Raw genomic sequence first — 24,195 nt, 5'->3', positions numbered from 1 at the left:
ATTAGAGTTATTCCTTGATGTACAGACAAACCATAGAGAGCTTGAATGGGAAGATATATTTATAAATAAATAAATAAATCATGTATTGCGTTTGACAACAAAATGACATAAACCACAGCACGAAAACCTTGAGAGCCAATACCAGCAAAACTCTCAACTCCAATTTGTTCTACCTGCACAATATCATATAAATACATTTTCCCAAATTAGGATTACATTTCATAAGAGTCAAGCTCTTGAAGATTACAATCTAATGATAATAATAGAAAAAGGGAAAGAAAGAAAAACATGGTCTTGGTTCAACCAAAAAAAAATCAAAATGATTGAGAAAAATCTAAGGTCTATCAAGTGAAAAACATTATTCTAAACATGATTGAAAAATCCTCCACCAGGTGCTTTCAAGGGAATAAGAGTGAGACTTCAGTGTAGTCAATCAACAATTCACCAAACACAAAACATTCACCTCTTTTCTATGCAATGTTCTAATAGTGTAAATTTTATTCTTGCGTGACTATATAAAGATGGTCAAAAAAAATGAGAAAAGTCATACCGTCATTTCGACTTGCTATTTCTATTTGATGCAGAAATGTTGCCGTTTACATCCTTGATGTTGCTTTTCTTAACTCTTGATTTGGATGCCCCTATAAATGATTGCACACTATACTAATATCATAAATATCTAAATAAATAAATAAAAATTCAAGTTCAATTACCTTTCATGTCAATTTTTGAGGATTGAACTTCAACATCATCTGTTTCAGACTCTACCACCTCACTAGACATACCAGAATGTTCTTTTGAGTTGCCAGATTCTAAACTTGATACATCATCCAAACATTGGGTCACCCCTTCCAAACATGGATCAACAACTTCACCATCTGAATAAATCACAAGATATAAAATGCTGTCAATTTCCACAACATACAACCTTATCTATGTTACTCAGGTACTCTTCTCATGATTTTATAGTTACTCCCTTGAGTAATTTCTGATAAAGTAAACCACTGTCTAGCTATTCCAATAAGTTCTCAAACTATAAGAAAAATTTTGCCTTGCTTACTTCAAATCTTCTAAAGGAGACCTAAAACTATCAATGATGGAGTGGGAAGTAGTAGGAAATTAAGTAAAACAATAGCTTAAATTTAGTTCATCAACCTTCAGAAGTATCAGATTCTGCACTCTCTCCTCTAGAATTGCAGTCCTCCACAAACTTTTCCATCGTACCAACTTTTTGCCTATGAATTTGAGCATTTCTTGTTGCCAATTCTTGCTCCTTCTTTTCAATGTGGAATTTATTAAGCTTTTCCTCAAACTCCTCGATGCACACTTTGAGTTCTGGTTTTACAAATTTCTTACCCTGTTTGAAAAGAACATAAACGATATGCATATCTTTAAGTGGTGACAGAGCAGTTGTACAAGAACTAGAGAAAATGTGATACCTTGTTAATTATACTTCTAAAATGCTCCATGACAGAATCCTCTGACAGGGCATGCTCATAGATCTTGAATGCCTCCATGAGCTTTTTCATTCCCTTTTCAGTAAATGCAAGCTGAGAAAGACAATAGGAAATATATTCCCATTGTCTAATATCTGTAGCAAAGATGACTCTCAATAGCTTATAAGAACAGAATATACATTCCCCTTGCTTAATATCTAAATATTGCAATTAGTTTGGATCAAATTTTCCCCCAGAATAAGGGAAATATTGACACCACAAATAATTCATGCTTTTACATCTTAATTTGTGTTACAGAGCCATAAGCTCCAAACTAGCATGATAAGAAGTATAGTTTAGCAAATGACTAATTAAAGAAAACAATTTAAAGGGAAATAAGAACCCACACCTGTCACCCCACTAAACCTATTGCAAAGTTTCTCAACAAGAGCTTCCATTTGTTTATCCTGGAAATGAATGCAAATGATGTCATTTTAAACAAATTAATGTCACTTTAACTAGGCTAAGCAATCTATACCTTCTTGATGGAACCAATCAAGAGTTGCATGATGTTGCAAAAAGATTCCCACCTCAAGTTCTGGTTAGATAATTTGCCGAGTATATCAGGAAGTAAATTATATATAGGATTGCTTCCTGCAGCATTATTGAAAAAGGAATTGTTCATTTATTTTGAGAAAAGGAAGAATTAAGTCTGTCTTAATAGTATCACTACCAGTCAGTTATCACATATTAACCTTTCTTAGACAGCTCATGGAAAAATAGTTTAGCCAGGTTTGAAATCCTCTCATTATCATCTTCTACTCGTATAGCCATCTCATTTATGTACCCTTTCACCTGGTCAAGCCAATAACCAACATAAGACCAAACATATTATAAACTAAGAAAGGGAACATGCAACAGACAGCCAATCCTCAAGACCTTCATCATGTCATTTAATATGAGATGCGAAAGCACCAGAACAGCATTTTTCCGGACAGAAACAGATGGGTCTTGTAGGCGGGAATACATTTTCTCAGTCCAAGGTTCTAACAGATTAGGAAAGCGGACAGCCAAATCTCCAAGAGCGATGGTGCAATTGGAACGAACAATTTCTGAGGGTGCACTCTCCACAACCGTGAACAGAAGTTGAAGATTTGCTTCACTGGTGATTTTCAATGAAGTTTAAACAATAAGTTTGTCTTATCTATGATGAAGAGATACTGAGTGACAATAGAGAGAGATAGGATGAGAGTATCTCACCAATAGTTTGCATCAATAATCATAAATCGACACAGAGCAAGGACTGCAGATGCCTGTAAATCAGGATACTGAAAAAATACAGAATCCATAAGCAGACTATCTAAGGTTTGAACGATAATCAGAAAAATACAGAAAGTTCTGCATCTTATTGTATTAAATCAACTGTACAACTCTATAATTCACAATTAGATCAATACTCCAATTAGCTTTGGCAAACTGTAACATAGATAACCAAGAAACATTTCAAAACAATTGTTAAAAAAATCATGCCTTTTACAACTAAATTATAAGAAATTCATTGAACACCAAATTATTAAGTATAATCTATAACTTATCATTTTTCCCTTTTTATTTTACATAGAATTTCAATTTTAAATTAGTGTCCATCTGTACCAATGACAGCTGAAACCTTGTTTTCTGAGCAGTTAGAATTTTAATCAAGGACTGAAAATTCTTCCCCATGTCAATCCTAAGATATATGCAATCATTTTTAGCATTGTTTAAGTTTTCTCTCTCTCTTACTTTAAGATTTATGGAAGTGTCCTTAGATATTTTTATAACTAACTGGGGTATGATTAATTATAAAAGTGCCTATAAAGTTTGTTTGGGAGCTTCACACCACTGAATTCAAATGTTGTAATGTCAGAAAAACAAAATAGACGACTCCAATACTATCTGGCGTACCAGATACTTGGTATTTGACAAAAATTTCTACTCTAATCCTTATGCATCAGAGAAAAAACAAATATATGAAATCAGGCACCAACCTTTTGCATCAGAGAAAAATTTCTACAAAGCCTTGATAGGAACTGTCCACATTGTCCAATCAAATTCTTATCATTGGAAGCACCAGAAACAATTTCTTTTTCTGCCCTTTCAGTTAGTGTATCAAGTATTGCCTCTTCAGAGGCAGCAAGACCTAATTCAGCATTGATACTACTGTCCTGCTTGGCCAGAAGAAAACATTTTGAAATAAAAACAAAAATCCCGTAAAATGAAAATAACAATGCCTGGTTCTTCTAATGATAAAATATTCATAAGATCTTACCATTGGTACATTAGTGTTCATGGAGCCATTATCATGCACATTTTGATGATCATCAAACATTTTATCCTTTCTGATTTTCTGTTTCTGGATTTTCCGAGCGCAAGACTCGATATATACCAGTTGGTTCATGGCCACATGACTTACAACAAATAAACACCTACCAAGTTTTCCAACTTGAACTGTGGTTAGCATGCTATCGTTACCATTGTCTATGTCCTTCTGCAGCTTATCTCCCCCATTAGAATGAAAGACAGAGTTAATAGACTTCTTAACAAGATCAGCAGCTTTGGCTTCCGGAGCTGGATGAGTACTATAAATGGCACTTATTGCTTTATCAGCAGCAGCAAACCATATATTATCTGGAAGCCAAAAGCCAGTAATTAAGCTTTCTAGAATACCAAACACCCGGCTGCCATTACTAAGCAAAAGTTTCTTCTTATCTTCTTCACACAATCTCTGAAAAGCAATACATGCTGTCCTAGCAAGCAGAGGTTCTTCTTTAGCCCAACGACCAAATCCAATATCAATAATATCTTGTAAGTGAGATCCAAGAATCATATTGGATGATTTTGCAGCCATGCAAAGGACAGACAGAGCACCACGACTTTTCTCTGCTGTGGTTCCACTAACATTAAAGCAAAAAAAATCCCATAATGCTGATATCTGTGAATGAAAATGCTAAATAAGAATTTTACTGTTTATATCAAGCCGAAAGTATAAAAGAATTTCATACTTGTTGGCTTTACCTGACGATTTCAAACTGTAGTAATAAAAGGCAAAATCAAACAATAGATGACATATTCCATGGTCCACAGTCAACTAAATAACACTCGCATTGTCTGCCAATTGTTTTGTACAGTTCCTTCATTGTCTTTTACTGAATTCAATTATAAGCGAAATATAAATACCTCTCTTCATAATATTCGAGCATGTCTATTCAGTTTAAAACAGCCAATTTTCTATTATAACTTGAGAAAAAACATATAGCTCAACCTCTCAAGAATAATGGATTAACTATTAAATTTTGCACCCAAACATCAAGTGATCAACAGATTCACCACCATTAACAAAATGGGATCAGAGATATCAAATATATATATAAAATCTAATTCCACATCCTGATATATCTATGAACAATATGCAAATTTCAATGGCTGTCACATTTACCACTGCAATATATAAATATCTATTTCATCTACTAACAGAATATATAGGTATATAAGCTTTAGTCAGCATCCTGAGTTTTCACATCAAATAAATAATAATATCAATCAAAACTCACCAAGTTAATCTAGAAAAAATAAAGAGAACATACCATACTCGTAGATATATCTCCTTTGGACACCAAGGCAGAAATAATAAACTCCATGGCTGCTTGATCTCCTATATTTGAATCTATCGCGAGATTCAAAAGATTTTTAGCAGTTTCCACTGGGTTTTTCTTTATATAAATAGTAATGAAAGCATTCTCCACAGCTTCATAGATAGATTTATCTTGAGAAAATACCTAAAAAAGGCCAGTTCATACTATTAATGTCAGCTTTATTTTAAAACTAAATCCAATTTCATGATAACCTCAACCACAGAAAGCATCAACTTGTCTCGAGAGTAAAATAAAAATTTATACTTCACAATGTTTATGGTATTCTAGAAGAAATGGCTTACTAGTGGCAACATCTTATGGAGGCAAGCTTCAGCACCATCAATTTGGAACTGTTTGCACCTCATCAACAAAAGAATCGTGTTCTCAACATCACTTGAAGAAGATGAAGCCATCAATTGAACAAGAGTTGGCATTGTGGCAGATACACACTTGGAAAATCTCAAGCCAGCCTCAAGTGAAGCAACCAATGCCCTGGTCTGCTCCAAGTTCCCAACATCTGGCAAAGAAGTATCCTTCTCAGCAATCCCTTCTTCGCTATGAGGCAAATAACTATCAGCCAAACTCTCTTGCTGCTCCTTGACCACCTCCTCAGCATTTACATCATCAATTTCGCTATTTCCGTAGTAAGTATCATTTTCAGATGGCAAAACATGTTCAACACTTTCTGAAGGAATATTGGACTCAAACTCGCTTAGCTTCCTCTTGTACTGCTCTAATGTTGCATCAAATGAAACTATTCGAAGTTGTGGACCAAAAGGATTATGTTGCAACATCACGATGAGCAAATTTAATGCAGATTTTCTAACAATAGCACTCCTATCCTCCAACCTCCCAGCAGCAACTTCGGCAACCTCATTCCACAATCCAATTGAAACAGAATGCTCTTCACATAATTCAGCCCAAACCTGTAGAACCCGACTCCTAGTGTAAGCTGAAACATCTCGACACCGTTCAAGCAAAATCTCCATCATGGCTTGCTTGGTTCTAAGACGGACAGATTTAGAACTCACTTCTCCATCAACGTCCTTAAATGCCTTTGCAACCAACCTTCCCAAAACCCCAACAAGAGCATTCCTTATCTTATAAGACTCCCCACCAAAGTGTGGCACTAGAAGTCCAATGTTGGTTGAAACCAACTTTGGCAGCCGATCAGCAAGCTCCACCAGAAAACGTCCAATATTTTCTGCCCCCATGGTATCCTTAACATAGGCTTTAGGATTAGTTCTCCCAATCTCTCTGATGAGATAACTTGCCAAAGTTCCATCAGCATACTTCTTTTCAGCCCCAGCAACAGCATCTGCCATGTGGATGACAACAAAATCATATTTGTGAATCAGGTGCAAGATTGAAGCACAAGACTGAGCAGTGTAGTGGTATTTTGTAGCACAAGCCCCAATTATACGACACAAAGCATCTTTTGTGTCTGTATCTCTCAAAAGCACTGCATTCTCAAACAGAGAAAATGCATTTCTACAAAAACCCAAATAATAAAGTTATGAGTTTGAATAAATCCAAAGAAATAAATATAAAAATAAGCCTAAATATATCACACCAATTATCTGACATACTTTACAACAAAAGATAAATAGTTTTCATCTGGGTCTGATGAACCAAAAAGCAAGGAAAGGTTGATGTCGAGCGAATTGGCAATTAAATTAAGCATTCTACCCCTTTGTAACTCCCAATTCCATGAGTTTGCCATTTGTTTCTTCCTTGCAGTTGTTGTAACCTAAACCAATAACCCAAAAGCTTCAAGAATACAGCAACATCAATCCAAAAACAACATAAACACATCTACCGAAAAAGAAACAACATGTACACATTCAGTAAAGAAAATTAGCTATAATAAGTACCTTTGCATTGTTGTTGGGGGATATATTCGAATCTTCGGCAAAAATGATACTAAAGAGGAAGAAAGTGTATATTTTAAAAGCATTACGATGTGAAGTAAGGCGTTCTATTACTGGCGATTCATCATCCTCACCCTCAGAGACACGAGATAGGGAATCTATATTTGGGAGGAGGACACTGAAATTGGACCGAAGACTCTCTACAAGATTGATTTTACAAGACGGGCTGAGACTAGAAAAGCCCCCAACCAATGAATAAACACGATCAAACACATTTTGCTCCTCAACACAGAAGAGCTCTTTGTCGGATAGGTCAAAAGATACACCTGCTAAGCAATTTAAATAGTGAGATTTTGAATCCTAAGTAGATTAAAAAGTAATTCAACAATTTCTTTCTAGGGTTTCGAAAGTGAGAGGGCGAGAAGTGACCTTTGACGAATTCTTCAAGCTGAGAAGGGCGCATCGAGGAGATGTTGAAAGGGTTCTGGACGGAAAGAAGATTGTCATCTTGTTCTTCTACGGCTTCCAGGGCTCGGAAGTTATGCGGAAAAACGAAGTGCCGAGACAGAGTCATTTTGTCTGTGAGAAAAACAGACTTTGAAACTTTTGTTTTAAGTCTTCTGGCAAATTCAAATTTTCAATCTTTTCAGAAGAAGCGGGATAATTATCGGACTATTGCATCCGGGCTGAGCTCATCTGGGTTGATCCTAATTCTCTATGGGTGGTATATGATAGGGCCATTTAGTATGAAGTAATCTTTGAGACCAAAATACTCTTTCCCACCCAAGGTTTGCTAAAGTAGTAATTTTCACCTGTTAAGTTTGAAAAATCCAAATACCTATCCATCATCCATTTTTATTAGTATCTTATGTTAGTTTTCAAGATAAATTACTAATTTACCCTTGACAAGAGCTTCCATCATCTATGAAGATAAACAACTTGAGACAAAATATCTCTATCACTGAGTGTCAATCCAATGGCAAAGTATGTTCCTAAAAATAATTATCAACGTTTTATATGCATAACATGAAATCATCATCGAAACTTACTGAGATATCATCTAAATTTTCTATTAAAATTAGTATATTCATCTTTTTGAAAAATATCGAAGGAGGTTTTTCAGAATCTAGTAATCCCTTGTCTAAGAAAAAATAGTCTTAAACTTGTATCCATTCACTATCAATCTCAGGCTTAATTTGACATTTTGTTCTTTGTTTAGCTTTTTCATTTTCATTTGGCTATAATCTCAAAACAAATGTTGGAGAATATATTGTCAAAGATTCTTAACTTGAATCATACATATAATATGTAACAACATCAAATTTTTACCATTCCTCTTTGGAGGTTTTATGAAATTTGTTTGAGCATTAGGGGTTAGGGTGGATGTTCTAGAGTCAATCGTATTTAACATTTGTAATTGCGATTTTATATTAATTCTTAATAAAATGATTATTATTATTCAATTTATATGTCTACTAATTATATGATTGCACAAATAATATGTGTTTAAAATAGTAGAACTATAATGAGGATATTAGATAATTGACACGGGAACCTTATACACACATTTAGTGGTCATTCTAAAAAGTCCATAATCCTGACATTATAATGAACAAGGGCACGTATGATAATAATGAGATTATTATAGTGTTGATCGACTCCATTGAAAGATGGTGCAATTCTCTTGTGTTGAAACTATTTATAGATAATTTAGTGTAACACATGGGTGCACATTATAGATATGTTTCCCAGACCAATTATACCAAGGAATATCCATATGAATAGTTATTCTAGTGTCTATAAAATATATCCTTTGAATACCACAGATGCATGTAATATTTTAACTTAAAGTCTATAGACTGTCTTGTGTAAGAATTGGTATGATTTGACACTATCCAACATATCGTTGTAACTAGTGTTTCCATAAATTTAGTGATTAGTCATATCGTAAGACACATAAAAACTATGGTTGATCAATAAAAGATTTGTCACTCCCAAACACAAAAAAAGATTGAATTTGTGGCCACAATAAAAGATTCATTACTCTCAAACACAAAAAAAGATTTGTCACTCTCAAACACAAAAAAAAAAAAGAATATTGAACGACATTCATGATTGTTTGAATTTATGGCCACAATGAGATTAGGTCGTAGCTTGATCCGTATTGGTTATTGATGTGCATCAGTTCATATTGATAAGCCACTAAAATAGATACATTTTTATGTCTCTACCTCGAAAGATATTAGTTGAAGAAATAATTGAATTACACGTAACTATGATGTTATAATGGCTTATGAGATATCGTTTGACATTATATTATCTAGGTAATTACGATGTCTTACTAGAGGTCAATCTTGGTTTGTGTGTAGATTCACTTTGAATTTAAACACTGTTAGCTCAATGAAGAGCTATTAGGTCATATGCATAAAATAGTTAATTCGAACTCAGAGGCAAGGGTAATTTACTAATAATCCTGGTGTTTATGAACAAGTGAGAGACCATAAATGTATTAGACTTATTCTATTGGATAGAAAACCTAGTTAAGCTTTTGTTGACCAAGTGCACAACTATACATATGTCAAAGAAGGTACCACTCGTTCCATTTGCATGGAATCGGTCGTGCACCTTGGAAAAGAGAGAGTCAACCATGTCTTATGATTAAGCCAGTCATGATGTGTATTTAAACAACATATAAAGGTGTGCTTCATGAAAAGTTTAGACATAGTCTTATTTCATAAAACCCTAACTCTAAATTTTCTATCTAAAATTCAGACTAAATCTAACTCAAACAATCCCCACACCTCTAGAGTTTATTAACTCCTTTTATGTGTAACTCATAAACTCTCCATTAAGTTTATGGCGACTGGATTCATGTTAAACTCTTGACCCAATATCTATTCAAACATAGACTAAGATTATCATCTAACAAGACATCATGCTCACTCAATTAGTAGAGGTCAACATGTAACTTCTTTTAACCTATTAATGATCTGGTCACTTATATAATTCGATTTTTTCATCATATGATATCTCTTAAAGGCTAAGGTACAGATTAAGCGTCTCTTTCAAGTTTGCTCGAATTACATAAGTTGACTTATGTCAATAATCAAATAATATTGAATCGAGTATTAGTTCAATTTCACTATAGCCACAAATTTAATTGATCATTAACAACCATTAGTCGACCTTAACTGAGATAACATCTCACATGCTTGGGAGTGATAAATCATTTATTGATCCAATATGGTCTTCATACAAATGTCGATATGGTCAATTGTTATCTTTTTGACAATCCTCTTATCGGACTATATTAAGTTAGTGTCAAATCATAGCGATCCTTGTAAAAAACGGTTATATGACCTCAAGTCTAAAGATCACATGTGCCTTAATTCACTAAAAGGATATTTTTTCATAAACATTAGAGCAATCATTAATATAGAATTTTCTTGGTGGTTAGTCTAAAGGACATGTCTACAACGTACACCTATGTGTTGTACTAAGTTGTCAACAAATACCTTTGACACATGAGAACTATCATCATCTTACAATGAGGTCATTCAATACTATGATAATTTTATCATTATTACTTGTGCTTTTTATCATGGTGATATCAAAGTTATGAACATTTTAAGAATAACCATTTAATATGCATATAAAGTTCTTACCATTAGGTGTTGAGTATTAATACCTTCATCACGATTCAACTATTCTCAAGGAAATTATCTATTTTAAACTAAATACAAATAATATAAATGTCATTTTATTATTTAAATATAAAAGATTATATCAAACATTAATAGTGACAATTGACTAAGGCATTATTTTAACATTTAATACTATGATAACTCTATCACTATTACTCATGTCTTTGGTTATGGTAATATCAAAGTTATAAACATTTTAAGAACAATCACCTAACGTGCAAATAAGGTTCTCACGATCAAGTACCAATCACTGATCACCTTATTATTGTTCAACTAGTCTTAGGGCATTTGTTTTAGAATATATTAATATGTTTTATGGACAAAGAATGTCACATGAAATGTCAACTATGACCTTTATCAATGAATTTGTATACTCATAGGGATTAACTCTAAAGCACTGACCCCAACAATCTCCCACTTGTATTGTAGCCAATCATCCATGTAAACAACATCAGACGATCGTATGTGCCCATCATTACTTCTGTTGCAACAAAGTATTCATTGATACAATATATTCATTGAGTTCTTCCAAAGGTTAACTAACCTTTTTCTTGTTAATCATTATTTATAAGGTGAAATTGATAGAATATGCAATTAGACTATTTGATGAGACCATGAATCAATGAAACATTTGTTTGGTACTAATAGTACCAAATCAATGATGCTAGAAGTCAATTTTACAATTTAATATGTCTTTTAAGACCTTGCATTTTGAATGCCTCATAATTGACTTTCCAAGTGTAATTGATTCAACATACACACACTAGCATGAATTCAAAATAAGTAGTTAATTTCCTAAATAAAATAATTAAATAAACCATTTCCATATTAGCTTGAAAAATTAAATTTATTCTCAACTTACCTAAAAAATTTGCATTTACCTCTGCAGTCACTTTACCCCCATTCAGGTAAGAAAATTACAATTACACTTAGTTGTGTAAAAGTTACACATATCCCCCAAAGGAAGAAATACACGACTTGGAATATATATTTTTTAGGATGTTTGAATTTGATTTTATACATCCCTAAATCTTGTAAATCGTATACGATTTTCATATAACACATATTACACCTTATAACAATCCATAAACCTCTAAAATTTCATACATTAATAGTATAAAAACATACATGTAGCAAATCTTAACAATAACAATCCATGAACATCCAATAATGTGTGTACTCCTTGGGTCTAACACAATCTAAAGTTAAGATTGATCTTCATACTTGAAAGTAAAAATGTTTTCTACTTGATTTTGGGTTTGAAGTATGAGAAAATGTTGCAAATGAGTTTCAACTTGAATTGTTTTAGGTTCAAAGCAATTTTGATAGAAAGTTAGGGATGAAAGCCATATTTTTTAATCAAGTTGGTTACATTGGCATATGATTGAAATGTTGCTTATATTCACATAAATGTTGGGGTCACAAATGCTAAATCTAATTATACAAATTAATTAAGTCATTCAATCACAGAAAAAATCAATCACATGTAGGAAACGAAGCAAATCAACCATAATCAACAATACATGATTTATGTGAAAAACCCTACTGTAAAATTCTAAATTAAATATATTATCAAGAAAAATTAGTCATAATCACTTTTAAGTTAATTATGAACTTGAGATAATAGTTAAGAAATACCCAAATTATTTCCCTAACTAAAACCTAATAATACTTTGCAATTATAAATTAATATAAGAGAAATAGCCCTTCAAATAATTTTTAAAATAAATCTTTGATAATCTTGATAATATCTAGAGATAAATCAAAGACCAAAGAAAAATATGATATTTTTTCTTTGATTTACATAAGCAAGAAATACAAATTCTTTTAATGTGCAATTTGTACTTCCTTTATGTGTCAAACCTAAAAGTCCAAAAGAGAGATAACAAGGGTGCAAATTTAAAATTGCATTTTATGAGTAATTATTAAATTTTATCAAAAATTAATTAAATAAGTTATGACTCTTCAAATTCTGCATAACCTACACACACTTTATTATTTATTATTATTATTATATAATGTAAGTTGACCTTCAAAACCATTAGACCAATTACAAAAACCTTTAAAAATGGTTATTTTAATTAATAATCCATTAAAAATCCTTAATAGAGTAAATTTAGATCTGATGACAAGCAAGATAAAAATGTTAGTTCCAATAACACAACTAAAAAAATAGGTGGATTTATCACTCTCAAAGTCCTATAGATGAGATTACTTCAATCTCCAAGCATAAAACCTTTTATGGTTCAAAAGCCTAAATACAAAATTGTGCTCATTGTTTATTTCATAATTGATATGGTAGGTGATTTCTTCCTACTAAAGATTTGTTTGTTTGTTTGGGACAAATGCTTATCTAACTAATAAGATCTTTTATAAAAAATAGACAATGCAACCAAATAACCTACAACATTGTAAAAATATTTATAACATTAGACAGTAACAAAACTAGGAAAATTACATATTGGAGTGGTGACACATTTCCATTAACAACTTATTCAACTTCCAACTCATTTATGCTAATCTTATCTAAACAACAATTACCAATCATGAAACCAACTCACTCCCTTGTTAGGATTTTTGGTTGTTTCAAATACAATTTGTCTTCAATTTTAAATTGACTAACTTTATACATTAAACAACTCTAATTTCTATGTATTACTATTACTATTAGCCACCACTACAATCTATAAAAGAAAATTGATAATTAGGATCATACTATTTGGATTTTTCATTTTCACAAAAAGAAACAAAATGATTTGTGGAAAATGTTGTTAGACTAGAATGTTGATGTCATTATATATAGGTCTAACTACTCTGTCGGGTGATAGCCCTTCTTTGATGCCTTGGTTTCTCTTATTGTTGTTAGGTTGTTGTGTTGCTGATTTTTCTTCTCCTTGTTGTTTAATCTTAGTTTTCAAGATATAAGGTTTAAACTTATTCAAATGTGAAAGTTGGAGTGGCTTAAAAAAGAATTCTTCTGCTCCATCTTTTGGGCATTTGCTAATTCTTGAAAGAACATTCTCAGAGGACGTGATGAATGTTGGAATATTTCTTAACAATAAGGATTCCTACAATTCATCACAAAATAAACCACTCAATTCTAACCAAACCAATGTAGATTTTCGACCCAATCATCATAAATTAACAATGCATACCTTCATTTTCTTGAGCAAATAATAATTTATCACGTCAAGCATATGACAGTTTGTAATAATAAGATTTACACCCATTTCCTGTTGTAAGATTTGAAAAAAAAAATTTAGAGGGAATTTTTAAAATTGATAAAAGAAAACACATGGAAACATATTAAGCAAACCTAATGATTGTTTAGGTTAATTGTTAGAAATTCAAGAGCCTTACTCCCAAAATCAACAATAATAATTGCAATCAAATGGAAGAGTGAGAAGTGAGTAAAACTAGAAAGAATAGAAAAATATATCATCTCCACCTTGATATGAAGAGGTCTTGAGTAGCCTTTCAATAAGTTTCCCATCTATGATACTATTATCAACTGTTAAAACATGAAAGTTAAGGTTAGCTACTGTTGTAACTCTTATTGGACCAAATTCCAAAACCAAAGGAATGCAAAAAAAAATTTCTAATAAAAGTTTCAAGATAAAGATGGGAAATTAATTTGTCAAAGGTGATTGAGATTGAATTAGAAAGGAACCAATGGAGAAATTAAACAAAAGAAAGAAAGAAATGTAAATGAGGATTTTAAAAAAGAAAGGGGCAACTAAGCACACAAAATCCTCACAAGAGATATAAGTGATGTAAGCAAAGTTGGCTTTTTTTTTTCTTAACATTAAATCATGTGGGAGCTTACCATATCTTGGGTAAGTGGAAAGTCATGACACTCACTCACCAATTTTCATTGATTGATTCCTTTTAACATTTGCCTCTCATGCCTATCCATTCATCTGCCAACTAATTCTAGTTTGAGATGTTGCTTACACATGTTATGTTATGTTAGGTTAGTTTTTTGGTTCATATATAACCAATATATGCTTATTCTTTCACCCAATTAAAATGTGATTAAAAGATGAAAGAATGTGTGTGTATTGGCATTCATGTCATTAGATATTCTTGTTCATTATGCTTTAAATTAAAATGTTGTAATATTAAAACAAAATTGAAAGAGAATAAAAGTGGGCCAACCCACCCTAAATCTTCTAAATTTTTTAGCATTAATTAGCGTAACCTGTAAAGGTTGTCATTGTTTTCAAACTCTTCCTTCATTCATGACTTTTTCTCTTGCTTTCTTGAGAACAAATGTGAGGAATATAATGGCCTAGTAAGCTTTGTGTCCTAATTCAACTAGTAAGGGATAAGATTTCCCATATATGAGCCGATAAAGAGAAATACCAAAAGAGATCTTATATGCAGTCTGATATGCCTATAGAACGTCATCTAGCTGAATAATCCAGTCTTTTCGTAATGAATTTATTGTCTTCTTTATGATGCTTTATATTTCTAGATTCAATATCTAAACCTGTTTACTTGTTTGTGGATGGTATGATGTTGCAACTTTATGCATGACTTTATATTTCTTCAAAACTTTCTAAAAAAGATGGTTGTAGAAATATAACCCGTCATCGCTTATTATTGCCCTTAAAGTTTCAAACCTTCCAAAGATAAACCTCTTCAAAAATTTTACAAGCACTTGAGCATTATTGGTAGGGTCTGCAAGTGCTTTAACATATTTGGATACATAATCAACTACAATGAGTATGTAATGATTCTCGTAGGAGGCTAGAAATGGTCCTATAAAATCTATCCCCTATATATCAAATAACTTAACATCTAGTATTGTACTTAGGGGCATCTCATTTCTCCTCTTTATAGTTCCAAATCTTTGGCGTTGATCACATTTACTCATAAACCTCTAAGTGTCTTGGAATATAATAGGCCAGTAAAATCCACATGCCTGTCCCTTATGGGACATTGGTTCTTTTGCTAGTCTCTACGTCTCATGTCCATCCTTGCAAGTTTAGAGCTCTTGAAAATTTTTGCCAAATGAACAAAGACATCTATCCCTATAACTGGAATGCCCATCCCCTTTCATGGGATACTTATCCCTTCACATTTGAAGTATTCTGAAATTTTAAAAATGTAAGATAGGATACCCATCTCTTGAGTGGTTCATTTCAAAAATTTGACCATTGGATATCTAATTCAAAGCCACTAAAATCAAAATATGTAAGAAGACACTTGTCCCTCAAAATTGGACACCCGTCCCCTCATGTTTTCAAGGCCAAAACATCATTATCAAAGCTCAATAGATATATTATCTCAATCAACAGTCATTTAAGCTATTTCAGCCATCAAATACTATAAATTGAAGACTCTTTGATAAATAATAGGTTAGAGATCATATATATAAAATCTTATACTCATTTTCTTTTTTAATTTCTGTCACGAGCTTATAACTCAAATTCTTAAGAGACACATTTGTGCTCATTTTCTTGTATCAGCCTTGTAGAGACATTGACAAACATTATTTCTTGTATTCAAACTCTTTTGAACAAAATCTCAAATAATCTATTATGGTGGTCGTAATCCCAAATCAACTAGTGTACTAGGTAAAATTCCAAAAAACTATTATAAAGAAAGATCCTTTACTAGTGGAACTTCAAGTGGTTTAGTTAAAGAAGCGGACATAACAGGCTTAGAAGAGAAAACTCGGAACTACTATAAATCTTAAACATTTTCTTTCCCTATTTTCTTTACGTTATGCTTACATATATGTTGTATGCTTGATAAGTTTTTTAATATAGTTTTTGCTTAATTGTTTGATCATATCATTGAATTTACTTATTTGGTTGTGATTGTTTATAAATTTGTTTAATAGAATTTTTTTGGGTTAAAAAGTTTTAAATAATCCTATTCACTCTCTTTAGGATTATTAGTTGTTTGGTGTTTTTCAATTGGTATTAGAGCTTGAACTCTAAGTTATAAAATCTAACATTTTTTAGAGTTTAATATTGGTTTTAAAATAGCTAGTGCATCTATCACTATGTTTGGCGAAGAACATAACATTACTAGACCACTATTGTTTTGTAGGTTAAATTACACTTAATAAAAAATTAGGATGAAACTTCACATTCAATCAATAGATTATAAATAGTGAAAAATCATTAAATGGCGCCAAAATAAAGGAGTCCAAAATTTACCTAAGAATGAAAAAGATTTTAATGAGAAAGATGAAAATTTGATGAGTTTAAATACAAGGTCTATGAGTATGTTGTTTTGTGCATTAGACTCAATCAAATTTAATCGTGTTTCCTCATGTGAAGGTACAAGTCAAATAAAGGAGTCCAAAATTGAGCTTCTCTTGTGGGAATATGAGTTACTCGAAATGAATTTGGGAGAAAATATAACTGACATGTATAAGTGGTTCTCAAACTTGGTAAATGATCTTAGAGAACTTGCAAAAAAGTTTGAGACTGTTAAGCTAGTGAAGAAGATTCTTCAATCATTGCTAGAATCATGGAACATAAAAGTGACTGATATTGAAGGATCAACAAACTTGAGCAAATGGGCATGGGTAAGCTTATTGGAATCCTATTGACATTTGAGATGAAGAAAAAGCCTAAGGAAGAGGAAACCAAACCAAAGAAGAATACTACCTTGAAGATAAAAAATGATAATGATAATTCTTCAACGAATGAAAAAGATGTGAATCTTTTTGCAAGGAAATTGAAAAAATTCCTTTCAGGAAACAAAGGCAAAAACTTCTCCAAATAAAAAAAAACAGAAGGATAGTGATGATGAAGTTATATGCTACAAATGCAAGAGGCCCAGTCACATTTGATAAGAATGTCCTAAATCATGAAGAAGAGGAAGAAGAAGAAGCTTAAAAAGATTGTGCTTACAATCACTTGGAGTAAAAGCAACAATTTAAGTGATGAAACCGAGTTAGAGCACAAAAGAGTCAATTAATGCTTCATAGCCATGAGTGAATCAAAAGAAAAGGGTAACAACACTAACTCTTACTCTTTTAATGAATTACAAGAAATATTTGATTCTCTCATGGATGAATACAAATGCATGTGTGCTAAAAATAAATCCTTGAAAAAACAATTGACATGCATTAAAATTATTATGAAAATCTCATGAATGAGCATGCCAAGATGAAGAAAGAACTTGAATTAGCTAAAAATGAAAAGATTTTAGCATCAAATGAGTTAGAAAAACTCAAAAGTGAAAATTGCATTACATGTGGAAATATCTAACTCAAATGAGATTTTGGATAAATTCAAAATAGACACAAAAAGATTAAATGAGATGCTTGAATCTCAAAGATGTACATTAAATAAAGAAGGTCTATGGTATAATAGAAATAATCTTTTTATAAAATGATCATTCATTGCATTTAAAATACAAATTTTGTGTTTTTATTGATCATAATATTAGAAAGTGTTCAATTTGGATTAACAAAGTATTTAAAATAAAGAAGTTTTAGGTTTCTAAAGGGACATTGAAGACTAATCTTAATAGACCCAAAACCAGTTAGGTAACAAAGAAAGCTTGAATTTCTTTGTAGGTGTACCCTGTAGCATTAGAATCAAATGATGCAAAATAAATGGTTATGCAAGGCCGATATTTGGGTAATGGAGATGGGAGCACCAAGGTACTTTGAAAGTTTAAATTTCTTCAAGTTAAAAGCTTGGGACATTAAGTAAATACTTAAACTCTCCTTTAAATTCAATACCAATATGATTTGAATTTGACTATTGGTTGGCTAGTTGAATATGTGTATTTAAGCTTGGTTGATTTATTGAAATTAAAAGTTAAATCAAATTTTGCTCTTAAGGTTTGATCTTTGATACATTCTTTTGATATTTGATCAATATGTTTTATGGAATGTTTTAAATTTTGTATATGTTATAGGTAAATTGACATGTTCACATGACTATATATTTTTTGATATACTTTTGGTTGAATGCTGATTAATATGATGTTGATAATATTTGAATGATGCATTTAAATTGATTCAAGGTTTTCATGTGCATTTTGATTAATATGTGATGCTTTGGATATATTTTACATATTTGCATATTACTTGATTAACATAGTTGAAAGGAATATATATACATAATATGTGATATAAGCATGAGTATCTAAATGTGTTTAATGCTTATTAAAAAATCAAGTCAAATCGATCCAAAATTATGTTCAAAGTTGATCATGACTTGATTTATGTAAATATTCCTAAAAAATGGTTTAAAATATCTAAGATTTGTCTCTTATGATGTTTTGATTTAATGCACATAGCATTGTTTTTCAACTTAAAATTTTTTAAAAATCATGTGTCTTTTTACATAGATATTTATTCATGATTTTTTTTAGCCAATTATTTTATGCAAAATGCTAATGGTTTCTTAAATTTAAATTTTTGCATATCATGACTCTTTAAGAAACATGTTCTTTTTTATAGTACTCAAATTTATTCTCATATTGGTTATCATGTTTAATTGATTATTATATTTATATTTGTGGATGATATTAATGTTTAGGTATATTTTTTAAAATTGTGTATAGATACCTACTTGGCATAACTTATGACATTTTGTTGATGCTTGTGACATATTGATGATATTTTACTTTACTATTAATATTAATCATGTTGATTTATTGGATTTTTTTTTTTAGATGACATAGCTTTTGCAAAAATAATTTTTTTTTGGGACATTGAGTTGTTTGATTGTATTAAATTATGATGAATTGATTAATATTATTTTGGACCGAATGTTTGATGAATGGATTTAAGGTTGAATGAAGTTGAAAATTGCTTTAACACCTTGTGTTCATTTGGATATTGGAATTGAATTGGTTGATGATGATACATAATGTTTTTATGGGATATTGATATTAAGGTAATTGCATTTGAAATTACGTTGCTTGCTTGATTGTAGCTTGGGGTTGGAAAGAAGTTTGGATGGTATAAATGCGTATATTGAAATGTATTTGTTGTTGATTGAAAAAAAGATTTATAAAAAATATAAGGACACCATGCCAAAAGTTTTCTAAAATCTTATCATATGAACTTGCTTTAACACAAAAACTTGGTCATTATGTTTATTAAAATATGTTAAAGTAAGGGAAAGTATATAGACATTGACTAAGGAGGAGAAAGTTTTCAAATTGATATTATTTTAGCCTTAAATTGGAAATCAATTGAAAAAAATTGAGCTTTACTTTATTTTTTTTATTATTGTTTTTTATTTATGTTAAATTTAAATAGGTTTATAAAATGAAAATGAAAAAAGGAGGAGATTTTTTTAATGAATGGCAAATTGAATTAATTATTTGAGTAAGGGGGAGCTCCAAATCTTTCAAAAGTTTTTCAAATCTTTTTTACTTGTTTTTCAATACCTAAACTTAAATTTTGTCATTAATAAAAAAGAGAGAGATTGTAGGACCTCTTAGTGTTTCGGTTATGTCAAAACTAAGTTTAAAGTTGTTAATTAATATTTAATGAGCTAATTAAATCTGTGGCAAAATTCTTATGATCGAAAGATGGGCAGAATTTATGTTTTCAACTTTTCAAATACTAGATGCCCATCCTTAAATGTGGGATACTAATCCCTAATAAGACTCCAATTCCTTTGCTTGTCTCATGTCAGTCCTTGCAAGTTTGGAGCTCTTGGGAATTTTTATCAAATGAATAAGGACGACCATCCCCATGACTGGAATGCCTATCCCTATGACTAGAACACCCATCCCTTCACATTTGAAGTATTGTGAAATTCTAAAGGTGCAAGGTGGGATGCCTATCTTAGAAAAATGGATGTCCATCCCTCGAATAGTGCATTTCAAAAATTTGACCGTTGGACATCTAATTCAAACTTGTCGAAGTCAGAATGTGTAAAAGGATGGTTATCCTTCAAAATAAGACACCTGTCCTATCTTGTTTTCAAGGCTAAAACATTATTATCGAAACTCAACAGATACATTATCTTAACCAACGGTCATTTAAGCCTTTCCAACCATCTAAGACTATAAATTGAAGACAATAGGTTAGAGATCATATATGTAAAATCTTATACCCATTTTCTTCTTCAATTTCTCTCATAAGCTCATAACTCAAATTCTTGAGAGATACATTTGTGTTTATTTTCTTGTATCAACCTTGTAAAGGCATTCATAAACATTTTTTTTTTTATTCAAACTCTTTTGGGTAGAATCCCAAATAAACTATTGTGGTTTACACAATCCCAGATCAACTAGTGTATATAAACAAAATCCTAGAGAACAATTGTAAAAAAGGATTATTTTCTAATGGAACTTCAAATGGCTTGCTTAAAGAAATGGACTTAGGAGGCTTGAAAGAGAAAGCTCCGAACCACTATAAATTTTAAGCATTTCTTTTCCCTACTCTTTTTACGTTATGCTTACATATGTGTTGTATGTTTAATAAGTTTTTTAATATAGCTTTTGTTTAATTGTTTGATCATATCATTGAATTTACTTGTTTGGTTGTGATTGTTTATAAATTCGCTTAACGTATTTTTTTGAGCTAAAAGGTTTTAAATAATCATATTCACCCCCTCTAAGATTATTAGCCATTTGAGATTTTTCAATTTGTATGAGCTACTCATTAGGGAATGAATCGCCAATTGGAAGTTCTTTTTCAATTTCCCTACATTTATCTCTTTCAATTCTGGACAAGTGATTAGTGACAACATTCTCAGTCACCTTTTTACCTCAAATCTCCAGGTCAAATTCTTGAAAGAGAATAATCCATCTTATTAGTCTGGATTTCGCATTTTTCTTACTGAGCAAGTATTTGATGGTTGCATGGTTTATATACATTATCACCTTTGATCCTATCAAATACGACCTAAACTTGTCAAATGTAAACACCATGACTAGAAGTTCTTTCTTCATTGTTTCATAATTGATCTTCCTTTCATCTAAGGTATGGCTCGCATATATAATAAATTGTATAAGTCTTCTTATCTCTTTTTTGCTTAAGCACTACTCCTATGTGTAATCACTCCATCACATATGATTTCAAATGGAAGGCTCCAGTTAGGTGGTTGCATTATCTACATACCTAGGATGACTTTAGGTCATTTGTTTAAAAGGACCTTGTTATTGTCTTTATTGGTGGAGAGGAAAAGTAGATGTGTGAGAAGTTTTTGACCTTGTAGTGGTTTGTCGCTAGGTAAGAACCTAGGTCACTAGTGGTGTTATTGAGGTGGCATTATTCATTCATTAGATCAAGGCGTTGATGACATTGGTCAAACCTCTATTACCATTATTCAATCATGCGTCCATGTCATTAGCTATTGGTTGTACCTCAACTGTTGGAGCAAGTTGGTTTTCAACAATGAGTGTGAGATGTTATTTGAGAAAGACACTATAAGTGACTTCAATAGGTTGCCCACTTAAGGCATTCTTTTATCTTCTTCAACAACAAGTTATAGGTAAGAGTGTGCATAATTTAGTTTAAACTGTAAAACCGCTTAAAAATTACATTTTGGTTTGGTTTAGTTTGTAAAATGGTTTGGGTTGGCTTGAAAATTTTGTAAACCGTTTTTTTCAGTTTGGATTATAGTTTGAACGATTTTCAACCTGAACCAAACTATAAACTATATATATATATATATATATATATATATATATATATATATATATATATATATATCGTATTTATTTTGCATGTTTATATTATATTTTAGAAAACTATAATTTAATTAATTTTATTAAATATTATACATACACACACACATACACACACATATATATATATATATGAATGATTTTAAAAGGTTCAAACCATGGTAGTCGAGTCATGTATTATATTATATATCAAAAATCTAATTTTTTGTATTATGTATCGTATATCGTATCGTATGATGCCATTTTTAAAAAATGAAATAATAAATTATTAATAAAATAATAAAAAATTATAATTGACACATCATCATTTTGAAAAATATCACAAACACTCATAACATTTGAAAATTTTCATAAACACTCATACTACACCATTATTTTCTCTAAAAAAGTGTATCGATCCAATCGATGATATATATCATATTGTATGATATATTTGTTATATCATATTAAATCAATAAACCTTATGATACGTATAGTTTTTCACCTATATCATATTGTATTGTAAGATATATATTATATATCATTGGATATTGATAACTATGGGTTAAATCGTAATCCAAACTGGAACAAACTGTGTTTTTTCAATTTAATTTAGTTTGGTTTGGTTTGAAGTTTGAAAAAACTCTCAAACTGCGTCAAACCGGATTGTGCACACACTTAGCCGTAGGAAAAGTGTTTTGACTAAAATTGGAAAAAAGAAATGTGTTCTTCGGAAAAGAAAAGCTTTCCCAGGTATCCTCCTTTTAGTATCAAATTATCAGTAGTAAAAACTTCACCAACAACAAATACATATAATTCAGGTGTAATCTTCTGCAAACAATCAAGAGCACAATAATAATAATAATAATGCTAAGGGTGCGTTTGGTTAAGAGTTTTTAAGATTACCTTGGTAATCTATCTTTTATTCCCTTGTTTGGTTTGTCAATAATAAAATATTACAGTAATATTCTATTACCAATACTGACGTGACAGGTAATATAAGTGGTAATCTGATTATCACCTTCACCTTAGGTATTTAAAGATTACTAGGGTAATCTTTAGTTTATTATAGAAAAATTATTATTTATTAATTTTTTGAGATAAAAATAAATTTATTTTTAATTAATATGACAAATAATATAAAAAATATTTAAAAATAATTATATTTAAGGGCATTTAAGTAAAATAATTTACTAGTAATCTTTTATTACCTTTAACCAAACACAATAATTATTTATACTTATCAAATTTTATCAAACATAGTAATCATTTATACCCAGTAATCTTCTAAGTAATCTATCTTCAAGGTAATCTTTCTATTTTGGTTATCAAACATTACCCAAATCAAACGCCCCCTAAAAGGTTTGGCTGATAGATAAGAAGCCAGCCTTTATTAATAGTATAAGATACAAAAATGCCGCCCATTTGCCTTAATACAATCTTGTATTTATAAGATAAGAGAAGCGGATAATTTGCATAATTATGTATGAAGATAAACCCAAATCCTAGAACATTAAATCTAAATGTTTAAATGAAATCTATTGATCTATGTTATCTCATTAAAATAAAAAATAATTACGTATTTTATAATGATAAGAGATAATTAATATCATACAAATCTTGAAACTGTCAAAATTTATCATTCTCCATGTTTTAGAGTAAAATAACTTCTATCTACACTTCATTTTGTGTATAGATAACATGTCTAGTTAATGGCTAAATGCCTCCTTCGTATAGTTTTCCTACATTTTACTAAAGGATAGTTTGGCTGTAGAACATGGGCAAAGTAGGAAATATATTTAATTTTTATTCAAATATCAAGTCAGCGAATATAAACACTATCAGGTACCCTAACCTAATCACATTTTCGGCGTCAATACCAGTATAATTGTAAAGTATAACA

The 24,195-nt window shown here is 30.9% G+C and overlaps 1 protein-coding gene and 1 pseudogene across 2 annotated transcripts; both read right to left on the bottom strand.

The window, feature by feature from the left end:
- Window positions 1-41: 41 nt before the first annotated feature.
- Window positions 42-7,663, bottom strand: LOC123197334 (condensin complex subunit 1-like). 2 transcript variants are annotated; one of them, XM_044611584.1, is made up of 17 exons: window positions 7,408-7,663; window positions 6,982-7,304; window positions 6,697-6,857; window positions 5,410-6,598; window positions 5,060-5,251; window positions 3,745-4,407; window positions 3,464-3,640; window positions 2,697-2,764; window positions 2,376-2,598; window positions 2,192-2,291; window positions 1,975-2,090; window positions 1,846-1,903; window positions 1,440-1,591; window positions 1,156-1,357; window positions 714-878; window positions 551-641; window positions 42-173 (listed from the first exon to the last, which is right to left on the bottom strand). In XM_044611584.1, exons 1-16 carry the CDS (start codon window positions 7,550-7,552, stop codon window positions 553-555), a joined length of 4,023 nt encoding a protein of 1,340 aa, XP_044467519.1. In that variant the 5' UTR covers window positions 7,553-7,663; the 3' UTR covers window positions 42-173; window positions 551-552. The 2 variants fall into 2 exon arrangements, with proteins under 2 accessions (XP_044467519.1, XP_044467520.1); XM_044611585.1 differs by lacking the exon at window positions 42-173 and having other exon boundaries at window positions 548-658.
- Window positions 7,664-13,453: 5,790 nt separating this feature from the next.
- LOC123198098 lies at window positions 13,454-14,598 on the bottom strand (annotated as a pseudogene).
- Window positions 14,599-24,195: the final 9,597 nt, after the last annotated feature.

This window comes from Mangifera indica, chromosome 15 (assembly GCF_011075055.1).
Source record: "Mangifera indica cultivar Alphonso chromosome 15, CATAS_Mindica_2.1, whole genome shotgun sequence".
In the NCBI taxonomy this organism is placed as follows: domain Eukaryota; kingdom Viridiplantae; phylum Streptophyta; class Magnoliopsida; order Sapindales; family Anacardiaceae; genus Mangifera; species Mangifera indica.
This window is presented reverse-complemented; position numbering and strand designations above follow the sequence as displayed.